Below are 26,639 nucleotides of genomic sequence, written 5' to 3'. Positions count from 1 at the left end.
AAAGTTAGTAGAATGATGCTCTCATAGGTTATATGGTTACTTGTGTCATGGTGACCAAGTATTGGTTTGCATTATTACATGATGATATTGGTTTATGGGAAGAAAACTCCCCAACTAAACTGCGTCCTTTTATCTCCAAAAATGGGGTTTTTATTCAATGAAGTTGGTTTAATTTTATGTCAATAACCCATAAGATTGCATGTACTTTTATGGATGCACCAATATTCAATATGTTTAATTTTTTGTTTTGATGGGAAAAGGGGGGTTTTAAACTTTCAATATTTTTTATTTGTTGAGCTGACTAAAAAAATTGATTTAACTTATTTTTAGTCCTCATAGGTGACTTGAAGTAGTTGGTGTTTGATTGCTTCTACAATATACTGCAATACTTCACTTTTGTAGTATATTGTATGTTTGTGTAATTAGAAAGGGTGATTACTAGAGATGAGCGAGCACCAAAATGCTCGGGTGCTCGTTACTCGGGACGAAATTTTCGCGATGCTCGAGGGTTCGTTTCGAGTAACGAACCCCATTGAAGTCAATGGGCGACCCGAGCATTTTTGTATATCGCCGATGCTCGCTAAGGTTTTCATTTGTGAAAATCGGGGCAATTCAAGAAAGTGATGGAAACGACACAGCAACGGATAGGGCAGGCGAGGGGCTACATGTTGGGCTGCATCTCAAGTTCACAGGTCCCACTATAAAGCCACAATACCGGCAAGAGTGCCCCCCCCCCCCCCCCGCACTGTCAGCATAAAGATCGTTCTTCTCTGCCGCAGCAGTAACAGCTGTGGCAGAGAAGAACGATGTTAGCCCATTGAATTCAATGGAGCCAGCAATACAGCCGACTCCATTGAATTCAATGGGCTAACATCGTTCTTCTCTGCCACAGCTGTTACAGCTATGGCAGAGAAGAATGATTTCTCTTCTATATGTTCTCAATGGGGTCGGAGCTGCTGCCGCCGGCCCCATTGAGCGCATATAGAGAAGAGAACAGGAATCGCAGATAGGTGCGATCTGCGATTTCTGTTCTATAATTTATCGGACGAGCGCATAAAAAGCGCTCATGTGTCCGATAAAAATTTGCCGGACGCATGCGCAAATCGCGCGAAAAACGCCCGTCTGACTAAGTCAGACGGGCGTTTTTTCGCGCGATTTGCGGATTGCATGACGGATGCGCATCCGCAAATCGCGAGACCGGTGCCCGAAAATCGCCCGAAAATCGGCCAATTATTTTGGTGATATTCTTGTGGACAGGGAAGGTATGCTTGCGCCTCTCCCCTAGTCCCCCAAATATCTCATCTTGTAGGGTACGTGGTTCTCTGGGCTCTTCCATTTTTAGTGTAGCCCTGACTGACTTAATCAATTCCATTAAGTCGTCCTGATGGAATAAGTATTTTTTGTAGTCCTCCTAATCTGAGGACTCCTCGGCCGCCTGTTCCTCTTGCTCCGACCCGATAGAACTCTCGGAGTCGGAAGGCTCGTCAGGAACATACGCCCTTTTCTGGCGTTTCGCTGGCGGCGCCAGCTGTGACGTTAGGGCTGATCTACCTCTTCTTTCACCAGCTTCCTAACGTCCTCCTGATTCCTCTTTAACTAGCCTAGCTACGCATGCCTTGCATAGAGGCCTCTGGTACGTAGCTGGCAGTTTTATCCCGCATTCCACGCATTTTCTGAGTTTTGTTCTGGGGGTGATGTCTTTTTTATCCCCCTGACAAATAAAGCATTTTTTGCGGGTAAATATGCAATTTTCCATACACAATACACTGGATATTTGCATTGTATTTTTTGCCGCACTGGCTACTTACGGCCGCTGAGGCTGAGGTTTCAGCTGTCTTTGGGGCTGGAGCACTCATTACTGTACCGGTGCTGCAGACACCCTGCGACCTGTAGTGCTGGTTTGTTCTGGCTTCTCTCAGGTTCCTATTTTTTTAAAATTTTGGCGCTCCTGCGCTAAGCCCCGCCCCCTCCGCTCTTGATGCAGATGCGATGACGTCATCGTGCTGGAACGTGATGCGGTGCCCCACCCCCCGCCGTCGAAGGGCTTCCTGGAGCACCGTGCTCTAACTTCTGCAGGGAGGACGAGGGGGACTGAGGCTCCCGCTTTGTACCCCCCATGGGCCGCCGCGGGAGGAACCTGGCCCGGGGTTACCACCCCATGTGGCGTCCCGGGAGTCGTCTAGCTTGGAAGGGAGGACAGGCTGAGCCACTGCCCTCCGATCTGTCTGTAAGTAATCCTGGCTGGCTTCTTCACCAGCTCCTCTCAGAGATCCTGCCTCCTGGCAGGACAGGAAGACACTGAGGAAAGTGGGGAAGGGGGGGAGCTTTTAACCTCTCAGTGTGTTCCTGTCCTATCAGGAGAAGGCAATCTCAATTGGTGCTGTCGTGGAGACGACTGGGGAAAAAATATATACCGTATATACTCGAGTATTAGTCGACCCGAGTATAAGCCAAGTGAATAAGTTTTACCACAAAAAACTGGTAAAACTTATTGACTCGAGTATAAGCCGAGCTATACTTGAGTATATACTGGGGGGAAAAAAAACTCCATACTCACGTCCCAGCCGACGTCTGTGTCCCCGGCAGCGGTGCGGAAAGCTGCTTCAATTTCTGTGTTCCCAGTAGCAGTGCGGCAAGCTGCTTGAATTCTCAGTGCTGTCATCCCCCGCCGTCCTCTCTGCTCAGCTCTGTCATCCCCCGCCATAAGCGCTGTGATTGGATCAAGCACCGGCTGTGATTGGCCGGCGCTCAATCCAATCACAGCGCTTACTTACACACCACTGACAGTGGGGGATTTGAAAGCCGAGCAGGCAGATGACAGCGGCGAGAATTCTAAAGCAGCTTGCCGCACGCAAGCTGCTTTACATTGTCACATAGTATGTAAGGCTGAATGAAGACAATGTCCATCTAGTACAGCCTGTCTATCCTCCTGTGTTGATCCAGAGGAAGGCAAAAAACCCCAAGAGCCCAAGAAGCCAATTAGCCCTTTTGGGGAAAAAATTCGTTCCCGACTCCCTAATGGCAATCAGACTGTTCCCTGGATCAACCCCTAATAGTTCCTACCTGCCTGTATACACGGCTTAACAAATAATCTTAGATTTATAGCTTATAATATCCTTCGTCTCCAGAAAGACATCAAGTCCCCTTTTAAACTCCTCTATGGATTTTGCCATCACCACTTCCTCAGGCAGAGAGTTCCACAGTCTAACTGCTCTTACAGTAAAGAATCCCCTTCTATGTTGGTGATGAAACCTACTTTCCTCTAATCGTAGCGGATGCCCTCTTGTTACCGTCGCGGTCCTGGGTGTAAACAGATCATGGGAGAGATCCTTGTATTGTCCCCTCATGTACTTATACATGGTTATTTGATCACCCCTTAGCCGTCTTTTTTCTAGAGTAAATAATCCCAATCTTGATAGCCTCTCTGGGTATTCCAGTCCCGTCATTCCATGTATTAGTTTAGTTGCCCTTCTTTGAATCCCCTCAAGCACTGTGACATCTTTCCTGAGCACCGGTGACCAGAACTGTACGCAGTATTCCATGTGAGGCCTGACAAGTGCCTTATATAATGGAAGGATAATGTTCTCATCCTTCGCCCTTATACCTCTTTTAATACACCCCAAGACTTTATTTGCCTTTGCAGCAGCTGACTGGCATTGGTTACTCCAGTTTAGTCTTCTATCCACTAATACCCCCAGATCCTTTTCCATATCACTTTTTCCCAGCGGTACTCCATTAATCGAATATTGGTGGCATCCGTTTCTCCTGCCCATGTGCATAGTCTTACATTTTTCAACATTGAACTTCATTTGCCATTTTCCTGCCCAAGCCCCCAGCTTCACAGTGTCACAGTGTCCAGTGATGAGTGGACATGCCGGGGAGATGAAGGAATATCCTGCCAGAGCTGTCACAGCAGTAGCAGGAGATCATAATCCTCTGCCTCTGAAAGTAAATAAAAGTGAAAGTAACACCACACATGCTTCCACAGTGCTCACACACAGTGCCCCCGCACAAGTACAGAGACAGCACCGCCCCCCCCCCCCCACAAGTAAACTGACTGCACCCCCACCTCCTCCCAAAGTACACTGACAGCACCCCCGCCCTTCCACCCACAAGTACACTGACAGCACCCACCCCCAGTATGCTGACAGCACCCCTGCCCCTTCCCCAATACACTGATAGCACCCCCCACCCCTTCCCCTCACAAGTACACTGACAGCACCCCCCGCCCCTTCCCTAGACAAATACACTAACAGCACCACCACCCCACAAATACACTGTCAACACCCCCCGCCCCTCCCCCCAAGTACACTGACAGAACCCCCAGCCCTCGCCAAGTACAGTGACAGCATCCCCTGCCCCTCCCCCCACAAGTACAGTGACAGAACCCCTGCCCCTCCCCAAGTACACTGACAGCAACCTCCGCCGCTCCCCCCAAGTATACTGACAGCACCCCCACCCCTCCCTAAGTACAGTGACAGAACCCCCTGCCCCTCCCCCCCACAAGTACAGTGACAGAACCACCCCACCCCTTGCCGCCACAAGGACAGTGACAGCCCCCCCAGCCCCCCTCAAGTACAGTGACAGCACCCCAGCCCCTCCCCAAACAAGTACATTGACAGCGGCCCCGCAAGTACAGTGACAGCACTCCCTGCCCTTCCCCCCACAAGTATAATCACAGCACCCCTAGCCCCCCTCAAGTACAGTAACAGCACCCCAGCCCCTCCCCAAACAAGTACATTGACAGCGCCCCCCACAAGTACAGTGACAGCACTCCCCGCCCTTCACCCCACAAGTACAGTGACAGCACCCCCCACAAGTACAGTGACAGCACCCCCCGTCCTCAGTCTCCCCCCCCCCCCCCCTCCTGTAATAGTTACCCTCCACCATTTGACTGTCATTGCTGGATGCTTGTGATCCTCGCCGGGGCTGTCCAGGAGTGAAGCATGATCACGGCCTGAATGCAGCTATTGCGTATGCGTGAACTATGCCAGGCTCGTCAACGGGCCAGCAATCTCTACTGCGCATGTCCGACGAGTGGAGAAGCTGGCTGGAAGAATTTGTCGTATCCAGGGACGACGGAATGGTAAGAATTGGGGGGGCACTCCTGTATATAACTTCCGTATGGCTCATATACAATGTACAATGTATATTACAAGGTGCATTGTAATGGCCGTACAGAAGTGCTTACATGCACTCTTCACAGCGGGACAACCCCTTTAAGAGCTTCATCACACAGGTGTCTTTTGCATTAGTATTTTTTTAAGCCAAAACCAGAAGTGGAACTTACAGAGAGAAAGTGTAATGGGAAGATTTGCATTTCTTCCGTATTTTGGACCCACTCCTGGTTTTGGCTTACAAAATGCTGATGAAAAATACACCCGTCTGAAGAAGCCCTAAGAGAATGCCTCCACCATGAAATATTAAACAATGTGTTAATCATAAAAACCTGGTTGTAGTCATCCATACTTTCTGATGATGCATTCCCTTTAAATAAACTGGCCTTCATTTGAAAGAGAGATAAGAGGAAAAGCGGAGGGAGAAGAACCTTTTATATGGTGTAGGAAAAGGGAAAAGTATGCCAATTTTAAGAGACAAGCATGCCATAATAATGCAAAATATACCAAACACGCTCATATGTCATGTGGGCAGTTATGTAAGAGAAACAAAAAGAAGACAAGCTTACTTTTTTTTCCCAAAATTCAGCACTTTATTTAACTTTTGATCAGAAGTACACACAACTAGGCTCTAACGTTTACATGTATTTATTAGGTATGACAACATACATCATATATACATATATAGGTAAACAGAAACCATGGAAACAGAAGCATAAAAATTTTCATTTAGCACAACTGTCTAATAATAAGATGGTCCTTGTTTTCCATAGCAGCCAATCACAGCAAAGGTTTCTTACATCATTTCTGTTGATGTAAAATGAAAGGTGCACTGTGATTGGTTGCTATGGGCAACAAGGACCATCTTACTGTTAGATAGTAGAGATGAGCGAACGTACTCGGTAAGGGCGATTTCGCAATCGAGCACCGCGATTTTCGAGTAATTCACTACTCGGGTGAAAAGTACTCGGCTGCGCTGTGGGGCAGGGGGTTGCAGAGGGGAGTGGGGGGTAGCAGCGGGGAACAGGGGGGAGCCCTCTCTCCCTCTCCCCCCACTCCCCGCTGCAACCCCCCGCTCACCCACAGCGCCCCCGAGTACTTTTCACCCGAGTAGTGAAGTACTCGAAAATCGCGATGCTCGATTGCGAAATCGCCCTTACCGAGTACGTTCGCTCATCTCTATTAGATAGTTTTGCTGAATGAGACCCCCAAAATTTATTCTGCTGCAGTCGTCACTAGGGGAATGGATGATCTGCAAGTACGCATCACAGAAGCCATTGCATCAGTCAATCGTGATACGCTACAACATGTATGGCAGGAACATGACTGCAGGCTCCACGTGTGTCGAGTGACAAAGGGGGCCACACTGATCAAGTGATGTGGAAAACATTTTTAAAGTTGTGCAACAAAACTTTTTTAGTTTCTGTTTCCATTGATATCAAATTCAAGCATCTGAGTGTCATTAAACATGAGTTCTAAGTGTTTCAAATCAGAAGGATCATTTGTCATAAGCTTCTCACATGCCACTCTTCAACTTTGCAAATGGGCTTTATTCTCTTACCACAACACAAATAAAATCCGTGTTCCGGGGCCCCCAGGAGCCTGTGTGCCCTACCACCCTATAGCACATTCATGCCTTCCTATTCAAGTAGGCTATTGTTACTTCAATATAACACACCAGTATTGAGATATGGCGTTTTATCTGTGTTTTTGACTACAACTTGTATATTGATCAAGGAGTATCCCACTCTTATGACCTTAACCCCTTAGTGACCACACTTTTTTGCTTTATTCGAATTTCATTTTTTCCTTACCCCCTTTTAAAAAATCGTAACTCCTTTATTTATCCATGGACGTTGCTGTATGAAGGCTTGTTTTTTTGCGGGACGAGTTGCATTTTTCAATGGTGCTATTTAATGTACCATATAATGTAATGAACAACTTTTTAAAATTTGTAAGTGGAGTAAAATGAAAAAAAAACTACATTCCGCCATCTTTTGGTGCATCTTGTTTCTAAGGCGCACAAGTGGCAACAAAAATGACATGATATTGTAATGACCCATAGAATAAAGTTTACTATGTTACCAAACTTACGTAGTTTTTTTTTTTACTGTACTTATATATATTTTAAAGATATTTAATTTTTTACAAATATTTTTTGTCTCCATTTTCTGCGCACAATAACTTTTTTATTTTTCTGCCGATGTAGTTGTGCGAGGGCTCATTTTGTGGGAGACGTCCTGTAGTTTATGTTGGTACAATTTTTAAATAGATACAACTTTTTGATCGCTTTTTATTAGATTTTATTCTTGGAAACAGGGTGACCAAAAAAGTGCATTTCTGGCATTATTTTTTTTTTTTCAGATGTCGTTCACCGTGCCCAGTAATTAATGCATTACTTTGATAGATCAGACTTTTATGGACGCAGTGATATCAAATATGTATTTTTGTTTTATTATTTAGATTTTTTTTATTGTAAATATGGCAAAAGAGTTTTTTTAACTTTTATAACTTTTTTTTAATAATTAATAAAACTTTATTGTTCTTATTTATACATTTTATTTTAGCCCCCAGGGGGCGCCACAACATGTGATGTTCTGATCGATCCTGCTGTATGATGTAATGCTATAGCATTACATCATACTGCATTCTGACAGGCAGCCTATCAAACCAACCCACGGGGATGGCTTGATAGACATTCTGCCATGACAGCCCTGGGGCCTTTCAGAAGGCTCCGGATGCCATGACATCTGCACGGCTCCCCTGATCTCAGCGCGGAGAGGCCATATGGGACCCCCAAACATCGTTCTGGGGCTTTAAATGTCGCTGTCAGATTTGACAGCGGCATTTAAAGAGTTAACAGCCCTGATCGGCCACGCGGCTGAACAGGGCTGTTGCCCACAGGTGTCAGCTGTAAGAAACAGCTGACACCCGCTATGTATGGAGGGAGATAGCAGTGCTATCTCCCTCCATACACGTCCTGCAACGGCAGGATGTAAAAACATGATAGGGAGGTCACTAAGGGGTTAAGCAATCACTTGTAATTCAGGGGAGAACTCAGAAGTGAGTATTGAACTTCCCTGCAATACATATTACACTATTTGTCTTGAAATCAATAAATTGGCCTTGTATTCCATTGAGATGTTGAGTCCTCCAGACTGAGAGGTGTTCTTTGTAACAACTCTGGGTAACAGATGAGAATCTTGGGCACCCTATCGATATGACCACAACTTATTAATGGGTTTTCTAAACCAGGAAACCCCATTAAATTATCTCTGACTAGTCAAGTCATGCATCTTAACATTGATGTACAGACCTAGCAATCGTTAACATGACGGGTGCATCCTGTATCTCGATTTACAACATTGTCGTACATTGTAGCTAAGTTACGTATCATAACATGTTAAATGTTAACCTTTGCTACATCTGAACTAGAATCCACCTTATAGTAGACCACAGAATGGCTGGAAAACCGGACATCAGTCCCCCTGCAAAACTGTAATCAATAAAATTTCAGAAGCATTCATATTTTGCGTCTCCTCCAAAATATGACTACAATTGAAGTAAGTCCTAATTCATGTTCTCTCCTGGAAAACCATATACACAAGCAAAGGTAAAGTCTGCGGTCCTCTATACTATACAACCACCCTACAGTGACTATAATGATGTAGACAGTTCATACTTTGTTATACGATTGATCTCTCATACTTCTATGAGAACTACATGTCAGACACATATACTTAACATTTCTATATTCACGTTATTTCTTCAAAATATATATATTTAGGTTTTATCTGTAAAAAAATGCAAGTAGGGATATTCTTCTGTCCCGAGTTAGATCAAGTTCACATAAGCATGTTTGTGGTATGGTCGTCATCTACTTCTTACTTGTGACAGAGCTGGAATCGGATCCAAATTAGAGAAAAAATATAAACCTTCTATTTCTTCTCTGTTTTGGTTCCAATCTCAGTTTTCACAAAGAGAAAAGTGTTTTGCTCTCTTATCAATGTAACATCTATTCATCAACATTGACACATGTAGACATTAAACTACGTAGACATTAATCATCAAGCGCAATGGTGGATATTGTTGTACTATTGACCTCACTGGTAATAGAGGCTGATGTTGCTGGCGCACTTTTATCATTAGTGGCAGCTTTGCCACCAACTATTTCTTCAGTGTTTCTCTCGGGCTTTATTAGAATTATATATCCTTTAGGGACATAGATACAACCAAGTAAACCAAAACTTGATGCCAAAATGGCAAAAATTTCGACAGCCACTTTGAATTTCCCTCTTGTGCTCAAATAAGCAGGAACAAAGGATATCCAAACAATGAAGAAGACCAACATGCCAAATGTAATAAATTTTGCCTCATTGAAATTGTCCGGAAGTTTTCGGGCCACAAAAGCCGTTAGAAAGCACAATATAGCCAGGAAGACGTCGAACCCGAACATGGAGCACAAGAATTCAATGGAACCTTCATTACACTCAAGAATTATCTTGATATTTTGGGACTCCATGTTTTTGTATACAAAAGGAGGCGTCAGAATCAGATAAACCGTACATATTCCAACCTGGATTGTTAAACCAGTAGCGGCAACAATTTTTTGATACAAAGGCTTAAAGTTTATGGGACTGGATTTTTCAGCCAATTTTGATTTGGCAGCTCTCTTCGCTAACATCAAAACAATTGTTTTACCAAGTATGCAGGAAAGACATAAAGAAAAGCCTAAAGCTAGCGTAATTTGCCGTGCCATACATGACCAATTCTGTGGCTTCCCCACAAAAAAGATTGAAGTCATGAAAGTACACACCAGCGAGACCTGAATGAGAAAACTCAAGCTGCGGCAATTTGCCTTGACCAAAGCCGTTTCTCTATACATGATATAGAGAATTGCGAAGGCAATTACCAGGGAAGCACCAAACACAGCAAGAAATATCAGTGTGATCCCCAAAGCTTCGTCCGTAGCAAGAAATTCCACTTCTTTCAGCACACACTCATTCTTATGTGTATTGGACCAGTAGTCTGATAGACATGTTATACATTCTCTTGCATCTGAAAAAGAGTCAGTGCAATGGGTTAAATACTTGCGAACAAAGAATAGCTTGATTGTGTCCAATTCAATCATCCCATATCTGACACATAAACCAATAAGTCTGTAAGTTATGGCATTTAGCTTCTGTTAATAATAGTGATATTCTAAAAATACTGTTTATAACATTCTAGCTTGTTACCCGCATGGAATTAGGATTTTCTTTAGCTAATCTGTGTTTTGCTCTATGTTGAAATCTAAAAAGTTGAAATAGTGAAAGGAATATAACTGTAATCTGCTGTCAGCGCAGTTCTGTACACTACGTTTTTGGTTTTGCCATCTTTTGCTAGAATATAAAGGTATTGTGGGCTGTATAAGCTGTGATTGGTTGCTATGGGCAACACAGATTTTCTTTAAAATCTCAATCCATGTTAATGTGTCTTTTGTTCAAGTTTTAATCCCGGCAACACCAGATATTCCTGCTAGCTTAATAATCGCATATGTGTGGCAACAACGTCTACCCTCACATGTCTGCCTGTTTATGGAGGCCTAGCTTATTATGTGCACCCCCTTCCCCTCCACCGCACTTAATAATCACATACATGCGGCAATGACATCTGCCCTCACATGTCTGCCTGTTTGTGTAGGCATAGTTCATGATGCGCACCCTCTGCCCCTCCATCTCGCCGCACGGCGCCGCGCCGGCAATGAAGCAGAGATGCACCTGCGCATCACCAAATAAATCTGTGTTGCCGCACTTCCTAGAGAACTTTATAACTTTTTGGGATAAAACATAGCCTTTGTCCTTCCTCAAGGTGCAAGCCATCTCCCAACCAAATTTCATCAAAATCCCTTGAGCGGTTTTACTCAACGGGGGATTTACTTGTAGCGTAAAAATCCACCACAAACAAATCCACATTAAAATCTGCATCTTTTACACTTGGATTTTGGGGAGGAATTGGTGCTGAATGTTAATGAAATAAATGGCAGTCTACACTACTGTACCACAATATCTGGATGGCCGCAGTTACCCCTGGCCTGGATCCGGTGTACCAATGGCACTAATTCTAAAAGGGGGGCCGGCCATGAGGCAACCTTTTAATTCCCAAAGTAATTTACATAACATTTCAGGAAGTATTTTACCTGTTTCATTGGTAATTTCTCCATCTGCACATTGGATACAATCAAAGCAGCACACTGGTTCTCCTTGCCTAATGCCTTTTCGTGTACCCGGAACACAACTCTTGGTGCAAACCGATACTGGAGACTGCGGTGCAAGTGAAAACAAACATGAATGAACTTTATTGTGCTTAGTCTAAATATTAGAAGTTATTAAGAGGATTTTTTTCTAATTTGTATTGCAAATAAATATCTATTTATTTCTATATAGCTATATAAAACCGAAATAGATATTAACTCATTAGCACCCCAGGATGTATCTGTACAGCCTGTCTGTGCAGGGTTTATATGGGGCAGGATCAAAAGCCTAGCCTGCTCCATTCATGGCCAGTGTAAGCTGTTTTTGACAGTTGACACCTAGCCACAACAGTTGCGATTAGCATTCATCCTGATCATGGCAGTTAACCTTTTAAATTGCAGTTTGAATTAGGACAGTGGAATTTGCATGCCCAATTAAGCATTCGGGGGTCCCACGATTAGATCACAATGTGCCATTTAGTGAGTATACTCACTAAGGCTAACTACTCAAGTGAGTAGTGCCTTAGCCGAGTATCCTCCCGCTCGTCTCTAAAGATTCGGGGGCCGGCAGGGGGCGGGGAGCGGCGGGGGAGAGCGGGGAGGAACGGAGGGGAGATCTCTCTCTCCCTCTCTCCCCCCCCCCCCCCGCTCCCTCCTGCTCACCGCCGCAACTCACCTGTCACGCGCGCTGGCAGCCGAATCATTACAGACGAGCGGGAGGATACTTGGCTAAGGCACTTCTCGCTCGAGTAGTTAGCCGTAGCGAGTATACTCGCTCATCTCTACTGACATGTGTTTCTGCCTATTAAGACAGATCTGCGGTCTGTCTTAATAGAACGCCTGCAGAAGTATCATATACTGCACTCCTGAAGTATCACCGTAAATAATATGAGTGATCAGATGATTGAAAGTTCAGGTCCCCTATAAGGACGGGAAAAAAAAGTTAAAGTAATTGAAAGAAAAGGTTTTTTTATTACTGCAAAAATATAAACGTTTAAAAATAACCATTTTCCTGTAATGATGATAAAAAAAGTCAAAACAGCAAAAACCCCAAATATATTTGGTAGCACCAACCCCATAAAAGTTTGATATATCAAAATAACATTTTTTATCCTGCATGGTAAATCAGAAAAAAAATACACAATGCCAGAATTGCACATTTTTTTGGTTACCTTGTCTCCAAGAAAAAATGTAATAAAAAATGATCAAAAAATCATATCTACTCCAAAATGATACCAATAGAAACCACAGGCCATCCCACAAATAATGAACCATCACACAACCCCATGGATGCATAGATAAAAAAGTGAAGGTAGTCAAAAGATGGCCACAGAATATGATTTTTTTAAGGTACTTTTTTTTTTTTTAAGTAGTGCAGTAAAAAAGAAGAATAAATAAACTTCTCATCTTTGCCACAGTGCTTACACCGTAAAAACAAGACTTCCTGAAGATGGTGAAATTGTGTTTTTTTTTCCATTTCACCCCACTTAGAAATGTTTTAAAGTTTTTCAGTACATTATATGGTTCACTAAAGGCTTAGTCAGTCGAGCAAATTTTTCCCGTATTATACGTTCGAGGGAAAAAAAAAAATCGCACATTGCGTGTAGAAAAGAATTGCGTGACTGGGTGCATTAGCACTCACTTGTCCTATCTTTTACAGGTGTGAATTTTTTCCGCTTCTAAAAACCGGACGGACATTTGACCGCTTTCATTGAAAGCATTGGTTCTAATAGAAGCAAATCGCAAATGCACCTAACATGCATGCAAAAAATGCTCGTCTTACTAAGCCCTTAATAGAAGCATTGGAAAATACAAGTTGTCCGGCAAAAAACAAACCCTCAGACAGCTATGTCAACAGAAAAATAATAGTTATCCGTTTTTGAAAGTACGGGTAGGAAACCAAAAATAGAAAAAAAGGCCTACACCCTAAAGGGGTTAAATAAATATCAGGTATCTTGAGTGTTGAGGAAACATTTAATGCTGTTCCATAATATTCTGTTATCTATTGACCCATCATGTGCGTTTTTTAACCAAATATAGAAAAAAATCTTTAAAGAAACATGTATCTACACAATAGTAAGTGATGATATACATCACCATTTTTAAGTTAACCCTGTATATTAAATGTACGATGTTTCTCCCCCCATTTTGGTAAATGTTGTAAACACATTGTACATACTTGTCCATTCTGGGTGTTCCAGAATATTGAATTATTGTCTATTCTAAGTTCATATTTGCTTCCATCCACTACTGATGAATATTCTCCCACTTTTACGAAAGATATTGTATCATTGTCATGCCACTGCCAATTTAAAACGTCATAATATCCAGCTACATCTGCCGTGTCTCTAAACGTGATTTTTTCATTAGTGAAAACTGTGAAGTCTGCCCTCCTCAAATAGTACATAAGCTGTTGGAGAATAGAAACAAATTATATTAACATAACACAATAAGAACTTATCTCATAAAGCCACATGTAAATACGTTTCCACTTTTCGAAATGTTGACATTTCTTAAAGAGATTTTCCCATCTGGAACATTTATATCATATCTTAAAGGGGTTGTCCCGCGCCGAAACGGCTTTTTTTTTCTTCAATAGGCCCCCCGTTCAGCGCGAGACAAACACAAGGGATGGGTTAAAAAAAAAAAAGTTTAGTACTTACCCGAATCCCCGCTCTGCGGCGACTTCTTACTTACCTTACCAAGATGGCCACCGGGATCTTCACCCACGATGCACCGCGGGTCTTCTCCCATGGTGCACCGTGGGCTCTGTGCGGTCCATTACCGATTCCAGCCTCCTGATTGGCTGGAATCGGCACACGTGATGGGGCGGAGCTACGCGATGACGCATAGAAGGGGCGGAGCCAGAACACCGCTCGTGCCGAGACCCAAGAGAAGGGAGAAGACCCTTCTGCGCAAGCGCGTCTAATCGGGAGATTAGACACTGAAATTAGACGGCACCATGGAGACGGGGACGCCAGCAACGGAGCAGGTAAGTGAATAACTTCTGTATGGCTCATATTTAATGCACGATGTATATTACAAAGTGCATTAATATGGCCATACAGAAGTGCTTACCCCCACTTGCTTTCTCGGGACAACCCCTTTAAGGATAGGACTAGAAGGGGTTTTCTGAGTTTAAAAAAATGACCGGGGGGGTTGAGTGTGGGAAATAAAAAACATACTTCACCTTTCAAATGTCCCACTTGTCCTGCGCCATTCGTCCAGTCTCAGCCACTCGGGACCCAGAAACTCTCTTGCAGTCACGTGCTGTTCATTATTCATGTGACCTCTGCTGCCAATTATTGTCCCAAGGTCATGTGTACACCAACGCCACCTGACGGCTGAGGCTAGTGATTGGCTGTAGCAATCATGAGCGATATACGGCATGTGGCCACTGCAGGATCTACTGAAATTGGTAGTAATGGGGACCAGACTCGAAGTGCTGGGCCAGCGGGACAGTTGAAAGTTGAGAATGGGTTTTTTCTTTGTTTCAAACATTTGTCAGGCACCTAACGATTTTTGTTAACTTGGAAAACTCCGTTTAAATCTTTCATAGGTGGGCTCTCACCACTGAAGCCCCCATGACTCCACCAGCTGAGTTGGCTATATCCAGTCACAGACTAAATAAAGATGTGGGTGCGCTTGTATGTTAGATGGACTCCTACAGACTGGATTGAACAACATGTGCCACCACAGATAGAACAAGACCAGGTGAACTAGGGGCCCTTATTAATCATTAATGAAGAAAAAAACTTAAAGGGCATTGTCACATTGTTTTTCATAAAACATAATGACCTGCGCATTCTATTCTATTTTCCCTCAATAAAGTTTATAAAGCCCAAGATATTAAATCATGTGTTTACTATGAACAAAACAGCTAAATTATGTGCCACCTTTGCATCTCACTGCCATAATTATTGTAAATTCATTCTGTTGATTTGGGAGTGACCACTATCTTAATGCATTTTACCTGGACTTATATTCATCTTATTAGATAACACTTAATGAATCTTTGGAGCTTGAAAATAAAATGTAACGCACAAACTGCAAATCTAGTAAAATGTATAAAAATTGCTAAATCTTTCCTAAACCCACTTCTCAAAAACCATGTCCTCCAAAGCTCTGCATTTGGCAAACCTGCAATGGGACTTCAGTTTAAGGCCTCATGTCCACGGGCAAAATAATAATTAAAATCCGCAGCGGATCACCCGCACGCGGATCCGCGCCCCATTTGGATGCAATACCCGCGGATGGTCAATAAGAGTGAATTAGAAAAAATATAGAGCATGAAAAAAAAATGGACATGCTCCATTTAGGTTCGGGTCTACTGCGGGGACGGCTCCCGCGGGCTTCTATTGAAGCCTATGGAAGCCGTCCGGATCCGCGGGAGACCTAAATCAGAATATACTCACCTGCTCCAGATCTTCCCTTCTTCGGGGCTTGATCTTCTCTCCATCGCGGCCGGATCTTTTTTCTTCTGGCTGGCGCATGCGCACGGCATGCAGCCGGCGTGCCGTGCACATCCGCCGGGACGAAGAAAGAAGATCCGGCTGCGACGGAGAGAAGATCAAGCTGCGAAGAAGGGAAGATCCGGAGCATGCGGAAAGGTGAGTAATTGTTATTTTATGCCTCATGTCCGCGGGGCAGGAGGGACCCGCTACGGATTCTCCATGGAGAATCCGTAGTGGGCCCTGATTTTCCCCATGGACATGAGGCCTAAGGGTCTTCAGAGCCAGGGTAAAGGGTTGTACAGGATTTTTTTTTTAAATGGCTGCTTTCCACCAAAAACAACACCACACCTATCCACAGGTGAGCTGAGCTGCAATACCAGACATAATCCATGCACAAGTGTGGCACTGTTTTTGAAAAAAAAAAAAAGTAACATTTGTCTGTTCCTGGACAACCCCTTTAATTCTAAGCTTTTCCTTACTAAATCCTTTCTGCTCTATCATCAAACTATGCACTTGAGATCCAATACTCCTTACTGCTACTTTACCAATACTTCTGGAGACTTCTAGCAGTCCGTTTTTTTTTTTCAGCTTTTCTCTCTATTGAGGGAATTAGTGGAGGGGGGCATACTGGTCAATACTGTGAAAAATCAGTCCTATTCCCAATACCAATAGGCAGTGAGTAATACACTATAAACCTCTATGTTTATACCTATTTTGCACATTTAAAAATAAGACAAATACTTACTTGCCATGGCTCAAATTCCAGCAGATTTGCACAAGAACCACCTGGAAAAGGCCCAATCCCTGGCACACATATGTCTAATTGATGGAGAGCATTAGCAATGGTGTAAATAGCTTTGTAAACACTGTAAGTGATGCGAAGTTCTGACACATCGGTGTATGTATTCAGTATATCTGAAAATTTCTCTTTTCCAGTACAAAGGGTGGGAGATATGTTTCTTTGCCGTCCTGCCACAGTTGCTTCTATGCTCATATTAGTATAAAAAGCTCCTCTTTGTGTTGGCCAGGTACAATTGAAGGCTTCCTCCCAAAACTCATATACCAGATCATCAGTCCCATGTTCCGGGTGAATATCAAGGAGAAATTTCTGAAAGCCAGGTATTTCTGCTTTACGAATAGCAAACCCAATGGTCCCTCCAAGGAAAGAAAAGTATTTTGGCTTAGCTATAAGTGCTGATGTTGTCCAGGCTTCACTGGATAGAAAGGTTTTACCAGTAATGTTAGTTTCGGCTATGGCTTCCATTAATGGACTAAGATCAATGTCTGATGAAAAGATGATAACGACATTGGCTGTCGATGAAACTATTTTACTCACAATGCGTTCTATTTCGACTTTGTTATAGATCCTAGGCAGCGTTTCGGAATAAGCAATGCATACACCTCTTCTTTCAACCTCTTCTTTGAAGACCTTGATGCCATATTTCCCATAGTCATCATCAGCTGCTATTGTTCCAACCCACGGCCAACCAAAATGTGAGACTAGGCTAGCAAAGGCATTGGACTGCATTGAATCACTAGGTATTGTGCGGAGAAAAGATGGAAACTGAAAGTTGTCGCTGAGAACTGAACAAGAAGATGCATATCCCACCTGTCAATTAAAGAGACAAATACATGTTCTTTACAAGGCTGCTCTGAGTTAGACTCATTTAGTTCTTAAGAAGTAAACAACTTTCAGTAACTGCTTCACACACTAAGCCTAGCATTATAAATTCTGAAGAAAAATTGTATCTTAAAAATGCAAATTCTAAAAATCACTTACAGTAAATGTACCAGAGTTTTAGGCAGGTGTAGAAAAAATGCTGCAAAGTGGAAATGAAAACTAGAAGTGTTAAAGGGGTTGTCCCGAGAAAGCAAGTGGGGTTCAGCACTTCTGTATGGCCATATTAATGCACTTTGTAATATACATCGTGCATTAAATATGAGCCATACAGAAGTTATTCACTTACCTGCTCCGTTGCTGGCGTCCCCGTCTCCATGGTGCCGTCTAATTTCAGCGTCTAATCTCCCGATTAGACGCGCTTGCGCAGAAGGGTCTTCTCCCTTCTCTTGGGTCTCGGCACGAGCGGCGTTCTGGCTCCGCCCCTTCTACGCGGCATCACGTAGCTCCGCCCCGTCACGTGTGCCGATTCCAGCCAATCAGGAGGCTGGAATCGGCAATGGACCGCACAGAGCCCACGGTGCACCATGGGAGAAGACCCGCGGTGCATCGTGGGTGAAGATCCCGGCGGCCATCTTGGTAAGGTAAGTAAGAAGTCGCCGCAGAGCGGGGATTCGGGTAAGTACTAAACTTTTTTTTTTTTTTACCCATCCCTTGTGTTTGTCTCGTGCCGAACGGGGGGCCTATTGAAAAAAAAAAAAAGCCGTTTCGGCGCGGGACAACCCCTTTAATAGTTTATTTTTGCAATTTAGCAAAATGCAAAGTGAATGAACAAAAGAGAAACCTGAATCAAATCAATATTTGTTGTGACTGCCCTTTACCTTCAAAACAGTATCAATTTTTCCAGATACACTTGCACACAAGTTTTGAACGAGCTCTGTAGGGAAGTTGTTCCCAGCATCCTGGAAAACTAACCCCAGATCTCCTGTGGGATATAGGCTTGTTCAAATTCTTCATGTATTTCCAGACAGACTCAATGATGTTAAGATCAGGGCTCTGTGAAGGCCATATCATCACTTCCAGGACTTCTTGTTCTTCTTTAGGCTGAGGATAGTTCTTAATAACATTGGCTGGGTGTTTGGGGTTGTTGTCCTGCTGCAGAAAAAAATTGGAGCAAAACAGACACCTTCCTTATGTTACTGTATGATAGATAAGTATCTGCCTATATTTTTTTGAGCATTGAGGACACCATTAATGCTTAACTAAATAGGCTGAAATGTAGCCCCAAGCTTGAAGGAGCCTTCACCATGTTTCACTGTTGCCTGCAGACACTCATTATTGTACCGTTTTTCAGCCCTTCAGCAAACAAACTGTGTTCTATAACAGACAAATATTTCATATTTTGGCTTATTAGTCCAGATCACCTGCTGCCATTTGTCTGCACCCCAGTTCCTATGTTTTCGTACATAGTTGAGTCACCTCGTCTTGTTTGTACTGCAATTCTTCCATGAAAACCACTTCTGGCCAAACCTCTTAGAATAGTAGATGAGTGTACTTAGGTCCCACTGGTTTCTGCCATTTCTGAGTTTATATTCTGATTTAGAAGACAGCATGATCTGTTTTTCATCTGCTTCACTAAGTTTTCATGGCTGCGTCTATGGTTCTTGTCATTGCCCATTTTTTTCAGCTTCTTTAAGAGAGCTTGAACAGCACAACTTGAAACCCTACTTGAAATTTTTGCCTAGGAGAAACCTTGTTGGTGAATTATAACCATCTTGTGTCTTGTGGCAGTTCTCAGTCTTGCCATGGTGTATGACCTGGGATATGAAACTGTCTTCCACAACCTCAACTTTGTAGCAGAGTTTGGCTGTTCCTCACACACTTTTAAGCTTCCTACACAGCTGTTTCTGTTTCAGTTAATGACTGTGTTTCAACCTACATATAACAATAATGATTATTGTCAACTGACTGTAATACTACAAAATCCTTGACTTTGTGCTAATGTGCCTAGAATAACTGATGCTGTTTTAAAAGCAAATGGCGGTCACACCAAATAGTGATTTGATTTACATTTCTCTTTGCAGCATTGAAATCATTCTTACTTTGCAGCATTTTTCGACACCTGCCTAAAACATTTGCGCAGTACTATATATTTGAACAATAAACTGCAGTAATTAACTGGATATTCAATCAATCGCCAGTTATATACAAGCTGTAACATGGTGAGAAATAAATGAACCAGGTTGGGGCAAGGGTTATAGTATGGCCGGGTTAATACGAGCGTATCTTGCATCGTGCAGGCTGCAAGATATATGCGTCCGGCATGCAGTCAGTACTCAATGATATTGCATAATGGCTGCGTGCCATTCACAGCCATGTACTATTGTGGCGTGTAAGCTTGTGTAATGCATGCCAAGATAGAACACGCTGTGATTTTTTTGTGCGTGCGTATTTTGTGCAAGTTTTGTGAGCGGCAACATGCCCACCTATGGCAGTTTGGTACAGTGTATTATGTGTGTAAGATATGCACGCGGAATACGTAGTAGCGACACGCTCGTGTGGCGCAGGCCTAAGGGTGGGTTTACATGGGACAACCATCATTCAAATAGTCAATAGAAATAGTCACTACAGCAAGTTGATAATATACAAATGATGTTGGTTGTGTGTTTTTACACGGACTGTTGGTCGTTCATGTTGGCAGTCAGTGAAGCGCACTCCTCCCTGCAAAATTCATTGGCTAGTCGATGAAAGACAAACAATTGCCTGTTTATGCCAGAAAAGAGTCAACCAGTGACTATTTTTAGGTGAGCAGAAATGAAGCAAATTGTGACGAGTAAATGAATTACCGCTTGTCACCCTATTAGTGATTGTGTTTACACGGAACGTCTCTCGCTTACATGCGCTCGATTGAGTGACTGCTGTAGTTGTTCCATGTAAAGCAACACTTTCACAACTTCTATTGCCACATAAATAGTTAGAAATATCTACTTTACGTCTTTTTCCCAGTCCCTGAAATTAAAGGGTCTGCAAACAATTCAAAACTGCTGGCAGAGCTGTATAGGGACAGAGTAGCGTCACCATCACCAAAAAAAATCAACTTTTATTCCTTGGTGAGCTTCTGTAAGTGCTCTGCGGGCAGATCTTCCTAAAATGTTCACCTCTTCTCTGACCAATGAGTTGCTCCCCAGCTTTGACTGACAGCTAGAACATCCAACCAGAAGACCACTATAGCGATCAATCACAGCTATGAAGCATCCACTGGAAAGCACTTCAGGAGGAAGGCCCATCAGAGCACTTGCAGCAACACTGGCTGAGGAATGGAAGTTGATTTTGTCGACCGTGTGAAAACAGCCTTAGTCTTAGTGAAAGTTGAGGGAATAGTGCTGAGCTATAATTCCAGAGACAGCCCATGGACAAGATTAGAATCAAAGAATGGTAGAGTTGGAAGGGACCTCCATGGTCATCGGGTCCAACCCCCTGCTCAGTGCAGGATCACTAAATCATCCCAGACAGATGTCTGTCCAGCCTTTGTTTGAACACTTCCATTGAGGGAGAACTCACCACCTCCCGTGGTAACCTGTTCTACTCATTGATCACCCTTACTATAGAATCCTCACTATAGATCACCCTCACTATAGATTGATGCTGTCTCTAGATACACAGAACAGCCTTTTTACTAATGTAATAAATCCTTTTACCACAATTTGAAGTTTCATTTAATATAATATGTGCATAAAATAAATGTAGAGTTTACCTGTGGAAAATAATAGAGCCCCAGTATTCTGGCTGTAGCAATGGACAAGGCTGATCCTCCTGCTCCAATGACAGCTGCTAGTGGTGCTCCTGCGCTGCAGCGGAAATTTGGATGGGTTTCATTCTGGCCAGTCAAAAATGTTAAGGTGGCTTCAACGGATTTGGAAATAGTAAAGCATGTGTCAAAAATCTGATAACCCAAGGTAATTCTTGGTAGAATATCCATGCGTTTATTTATTTCATCAATGGCAAACATCATGGCTCGGGTCCAGCGCAAAGCTCGGAAATTGAACCTGTATAAGTACAGAACAAATCTATCTTTACCTACATGGGTATAATGGGGGAAAACAAGGGAAATGTTCAATGAATTTAAACTCCTATAGATGCATTATGTTGTTCCCCTCGAAGAAAACCGACACTAAGACATTTTTGAACCTTTAAACATGAGAGGTGTGGAAGTCAGAGAGAGATGAGGTCTTCATAATAGCCTTGGCTGTTACCATCCACGCATTCAGAATAGTTTTACTCCTAGACATTTTTGGTCTCACAAATTATCAATGGTTACCTTGTGTCATTTTGTATTACTAATTACCCAGGCTTAATAATCACTACGGGCCCTTATACACGGGACCACTATTGGGCGCTAGAACGCCTGACAGTCATCCCAGGGATGATCGCTCCTGCGCTTATATCATTCCTCATTCAGTCGCTAGCAGCACTTAGGCTAGGTCCACACGCGGCTGATTTCCAGTGGAATGTGACCGATAAGCATTTCGTGTAAAAGGGCTCTAAGTTAGGGCTTAATCAGATGGACGGGTTTTCGGATCATTTTGCAGGCATGATTTTTCAATTGAATGCAACGCTTTTGTTTTCATGGACCTGATTCTCACACAATATTCTGTGGCCTTGCCCTATCTTTCTCACGTGTAGTTTATACATCTACGAGAAAAGAGAAGTCCAGCCCTATCTTTCGTATTATTTTTCCGCGTGCAATAGCCCATAGTTTGAACATTAAAGAAAAAAGACAGATACATGCGCAAATATGCTTCGTAGCGGCAAGCGTATTTGCGCATGCTCTCGTCTGTAAAAGCCCTTACTTCTAGTTTATGCCTGGTAATATCTGTGTATTGGTTTTGTCATGCTTTCCATTAACACCAACATGTCCCTTTCTGTTTGTTTTGTGTTAAATTCTATATTCTTGCCATATAATAATATTGATGTCATCTACATTCACAAATTAGGCTTTTGTTTTGCCTTTAAAGCAACAATTCTCACTTTCCTGCTTTATCTGTACCTCTTTAGAAGACTGTATCTTATCCTAAACATATTTACTGTCCAACTATACACCTCATCACCATCATATTTCATTAGTAACTAGGATAGCATCCTCCTCCAGTATTAATCACTTAGGTCTCTTCATTTGATTAGAATATTCGCCATATTATCACCATACATTCTAATTTTTCCCTTTAGATTTCCATGAACCCCCTTAATTCTTATTACTACCCCAACACATGGGCACAATGCACCACTTTAATCTCCATTTGCCTATCAATGCACCTTATGGAGCTGATCAGCTGATCGGGCGCCCACTGACGAGCCCTGTGTAGTGGCCAGCCCTCATAATTGCAGACTTGGGATTCATTCAGATGTATTACAGCTTACCTGAAATTTTGAGTGCTGGCCACTACACAGTAGTCAGAGCTAGCGGCTTCCTCTCCATACACCTGTATTGTGGGGCCAGCAGTGGGCTGCTGATCAAGCTGCAGTCTTAAGCAGTGAACCCCGGCCGATCAACTATTAATGATTAGAGATGAGCGAACGTACTCGGTAAAGCACTACTCGTCCGAGTAATGTGCTTTATCCGAGTACCTCTCTGCTCGTCCTGAAAGATTCGGGACGCGCTGCGGAGCGGGGAGCTGCAGGGGAGAGCGGGGAGGAACGGAGGGGAGATCTTTCTCTCCTTCTCTCCCGCCCGCTCTGCCCCGCTCCCCGCTGCGACTCACCTGTCAGCAGCGGAGCGCCCCGAATCTTTCAGGACGAGCGGAGAGATACTCGGATAAAGCACATTACTCGGACGAGTAGTGCTTATCCGAGTACGTTCGCTCATCTCTATTAATGATCTATCCTGAGGATAGGTCCTTAATAGTAGTTTGCATGTAAACACATTTAATTATGTACAATGAAGTAATAGTCACTATGTGCATTTATATACTTCACTTTATATACACCATATTGCTTACACCATATTGCTTATAATCTTTACTTTATTTAGTACATGCTTAAAACAATCAGGCACGCAAACAGTGAAGAACGCGCTTCAGCCTTACGGCCTTGTTCACGTTCAGGCTGAAACGCGTTCTTTGCTGTTTGCGTGCCTGATTGTTTTAAGCATGTACTAAATAAAGTAAAGATTATACTCTGAGATTCCGGACTTCCCTGCATCTTCTTTTTATCGCATGAATAAAATACCACTTCCTAGAACTGCACTTGGGAATATCAAAATATTTTTCCGGAATAGATAGATATGAGATAGATAGATGGATAGATATGAGATAGATAGATAGATATGGGATAGATAGATATGAGATAGATGGATAGATAGATATGAGATAGATAGATATGGGATAGATAGATAGATATGAGATAGATGGATAGATAGATAGATAGATGTCAGTAGATCATAGTTGGGAATCCTTTAACTCAGACCACCACCAATGTGGTATGAGAATAAGGTAGCTGTAATACTCTGTAGAATTGCTTGTATATTTCTACCTCTGGAAACCTATTTCTTTATCTGGACTTTCTGCAAAAGAAGTCTCTTAGTGGCTACAAAGGGTATGAATATTCTGATCAACAAGAATCTTTAAGCTTATGGACTCCTCTAACACGTCTCTACTATATGGGAAGATGAAGCACTGTCAGACTTAGATATTTTGGTTTAGGACTAGAGATGAGCGAGCGTACTCGGAAAAGCACTACTCGCTCGAGTAATTTGCTTTATCCGAGTATCGCTGTGCTCGTCCCTGAAGATTCGGGTGCCGCTGCGGCTGACAGGTGAGTCGCAGCGGGGAGCGGGGGAGAGCGGGCGGGAGAGAGGGAGAGAAAGATCTCCCCTCCGTTCCTCCCCGCTCTCCCCTGCAGCTCCCCGCTCCGTGCCGGCACCCGAATCTTCAGGGACGAGCACAGCGATACTCGGATAAAGCAAATTACTCGAGCGAGTAGTGCTTTTCCGAGTACGCTCGCTCATCTCTATTTAGGACATTAATTATTGCACTTTTCCTATTGTCCTCCTTTCATCTACCTATAATGTCATTACTGTCACTGCAGCAAGCTCAATTCTCTCCAGCTCACTTCAAGAACAACTCCATCACCAATATGATACAAACAAGTACCTTGTAGAGGAGACATTCTTCAGTATTGACTGTGTCTAAGAATACTGTACAATCCATCTTTGTAACATTTTCCACATCTGAATACGATCTTGGAGAGATAAATAATGAACTATGTTGTACATTCTCATGTTCTGTGCTTAACACATGATGAACAGGAGTTAGATGTTTCTTTTATAGGGAGATATTAATTTCTTTGTGCATTTGAACTTTTTAATGACTATGGATACCTTCACAAGCTTTTATTTTATTTAAATCAATATATTTCTAAATAAAAATTATATTTCAATAAATGTTCTAAAAAATTTCAACCCTTTATTTTTTGTACTTGCAATGTACCGTATTTCATTACACTACAAGCTGGAGGACTTAGATTCTTACAAAATCTTTCACTCAGGCAGATAGAGAGATTGAGAAACTAATGACAGTGGGAGGAGTTGGCAGCATGTGGGAGGGGGGAAGTATGGCATACAGCTACACAAGGGGAGGGTGGGAGAAAAAGATATTGTGGGACATGTAATTGGCTGTGATTACAAGTGCTGGGAGCAGGCACCCTGTACTCTGGATGAGAGGAACTAGCTCTTGTCTGAGTGATAAATGATTTGCTTAGAGACTCAGTGGGTTTTATCAGCGATTGGCAGTTATTTATGTATGCATAGTGTGACAACACGGGGGTTACATATCCTGCCAAATGGTCACTTTTCTTCTTTACTTGTACTTTATTCACACAATCTTTAACAGCAACATAAACGACTGGGTCTCCGGATCAATAATAAATGATTGCAACAACAAAAGTCTCTTTTAAACATCCCTTCACAGTCCTTTTTAGAGTCCCCTCAGTACAGTCCTCCACAGGGTTGAAGGCAACCGCAACAACAAGTCCACTTGATTTGCACAGACCTGTGGATGTCCAGATCGCAGCTGTTCCTTATTCTGTCGTGCCTTCAGACCCTTAGTCCCAGGGCAGGCATACTTCAGGGGTCCTGCTGGAACCACGTAGTTCCTGGTCCATAACATCTCTCTACTGCATACAACAGGAGTCACCGGTTAACTGCAGCCTGAATCTCTCAGGCAACACACACCTCTCCTAGGTGTGGAGGTGAGGGGCGTCTCCCTCTCCACCTCTGGCCTTCTTAGCCACATACTGAGCCTGGCAGCCCCAGCTCCACTGAGTTGTCACACTGTTGAGGTGAGGGGCGTCTCCCTGTCCACCTCTGGCTTTCTTAGCCACACACAGGGCCTGGCAGCCCTACAGCTACACTGAGCTGTCTCTCTCTGGCTCTTTCAGCCACACACTCTCTCAGGTGTTGAGGTGAGGGGCGTCTCCCTGTCCACCTCTGGCCTTTTTAGCCACACACTGGGCCTGCCAGCTCCAAGCTCCACTGAGCTGTCTTCCTGGCTCACTCAGCCAGACACTCTCTCTCCTGCAGCAGGGTAAAACCCTTTTTTATAGCACTGACCACACCTGTGGGTGTTTTCCCTCTTGCTTCAGGCATCAGACTGATTGTCTGTTGCCCCCTACAGGCCATCTTCTGTATCGCACCCCTACAATGGTCATATACAGATAGCTGTCAATCTCCACTAGGACTGCCCATTGGACATCTAAACTCAGAAAGAACAGAGACTTAAATTAATAAAAAAACAAGTTATAATAAATCTTTTCCAATAAAACGATATATGAAACTGCTCAGCTCCTCCTGCTGTATGGCATGATGTCGGCAGTTTCGAGAGCTTGTTCAAGCTGACAGGTTCCCCTTAAACTCTAGTTCAAAATTCCTGCAGTATTAAGGGGGATTTATAGGACCATAGCCAACAAGTGCCAAGCAGCTAAAGTAGTGGGTACCTTTGTTAAAATCATACTGCTAAATGCGAAATTTCAAATAAAAAGTCAGACGAGACAAGGAGCGCTACTGGAATGACCAATGCGCGAAACCAGAGGAAGCAAACCAGCAAGGTCACACTCGAGCTCTCTTCGCACAGGTGAAGTAAACCCAGGCACTGTTCCCACTGTGCAAGGCAGCAACCATCAAAGACCAGGATGGCAAATGATTACAAGACGAAAATCAAATCAAG

The 26,639-nt window shown here is 43.3% G+C and overlaps 1 protein-coding gene across 1 annotated transcript in view; it reads right to left on the bottom strand.

Moving 5' to 3' along the window:
• Positions 1-9,177: 9,177 nt before the first annotated feature.
• Positions 9,178-26,639, bottom strand: part of LOC136610571 (vomeronasal type-2 receptor 1-like) — a 49,949-nt gene continuing 32,487 nt past the window's right edge. The window contains exons 2-6 of the mRNA XM_066589802.1: positions 21,176-21,467; positions 16,549-17,412; positions 13,529-13,759; positions 11,296-11,419; positions 9,178-10,175 (exon numbers count right to left, since the gene is read on the bottom strand). Coding sequence (XP_066445899.1) covers positions 9,178-10,175; positions 11,296-11,419; positions 13,529-13,759; positions 16,549-17,412; positions 21,176-21,467 — 2,509 coding nt within the window. The remainder of the gene's footprint in view (positions 10,176-11,295; positions 11,420-13,528; positions 13,760-16,548; positions 17,413-21,175; positions 21,468-26,639) is intronic.

This window comes from Eleutherodactylus coqui, chromosome 1, assembly GCF_035609145.1.
Source record: "Eleutherodactylus coqui strain aEleCoq1 chromosome 1, aEleCoq1.hap1, whole genome shotgun sequence".
Lineage (NCBI taxonomy): Eukaryota > Metazoa > Chordata > Amphibia > Anura > Eleutherodactylidae > Eleutherodactylus > Eleutherodactylus coqui.
The sequence above is the reverse complement of the archived record's forward strand: the minus strand, read 5'-3'. Positions and strand labels throughout refer to the sequence as shown.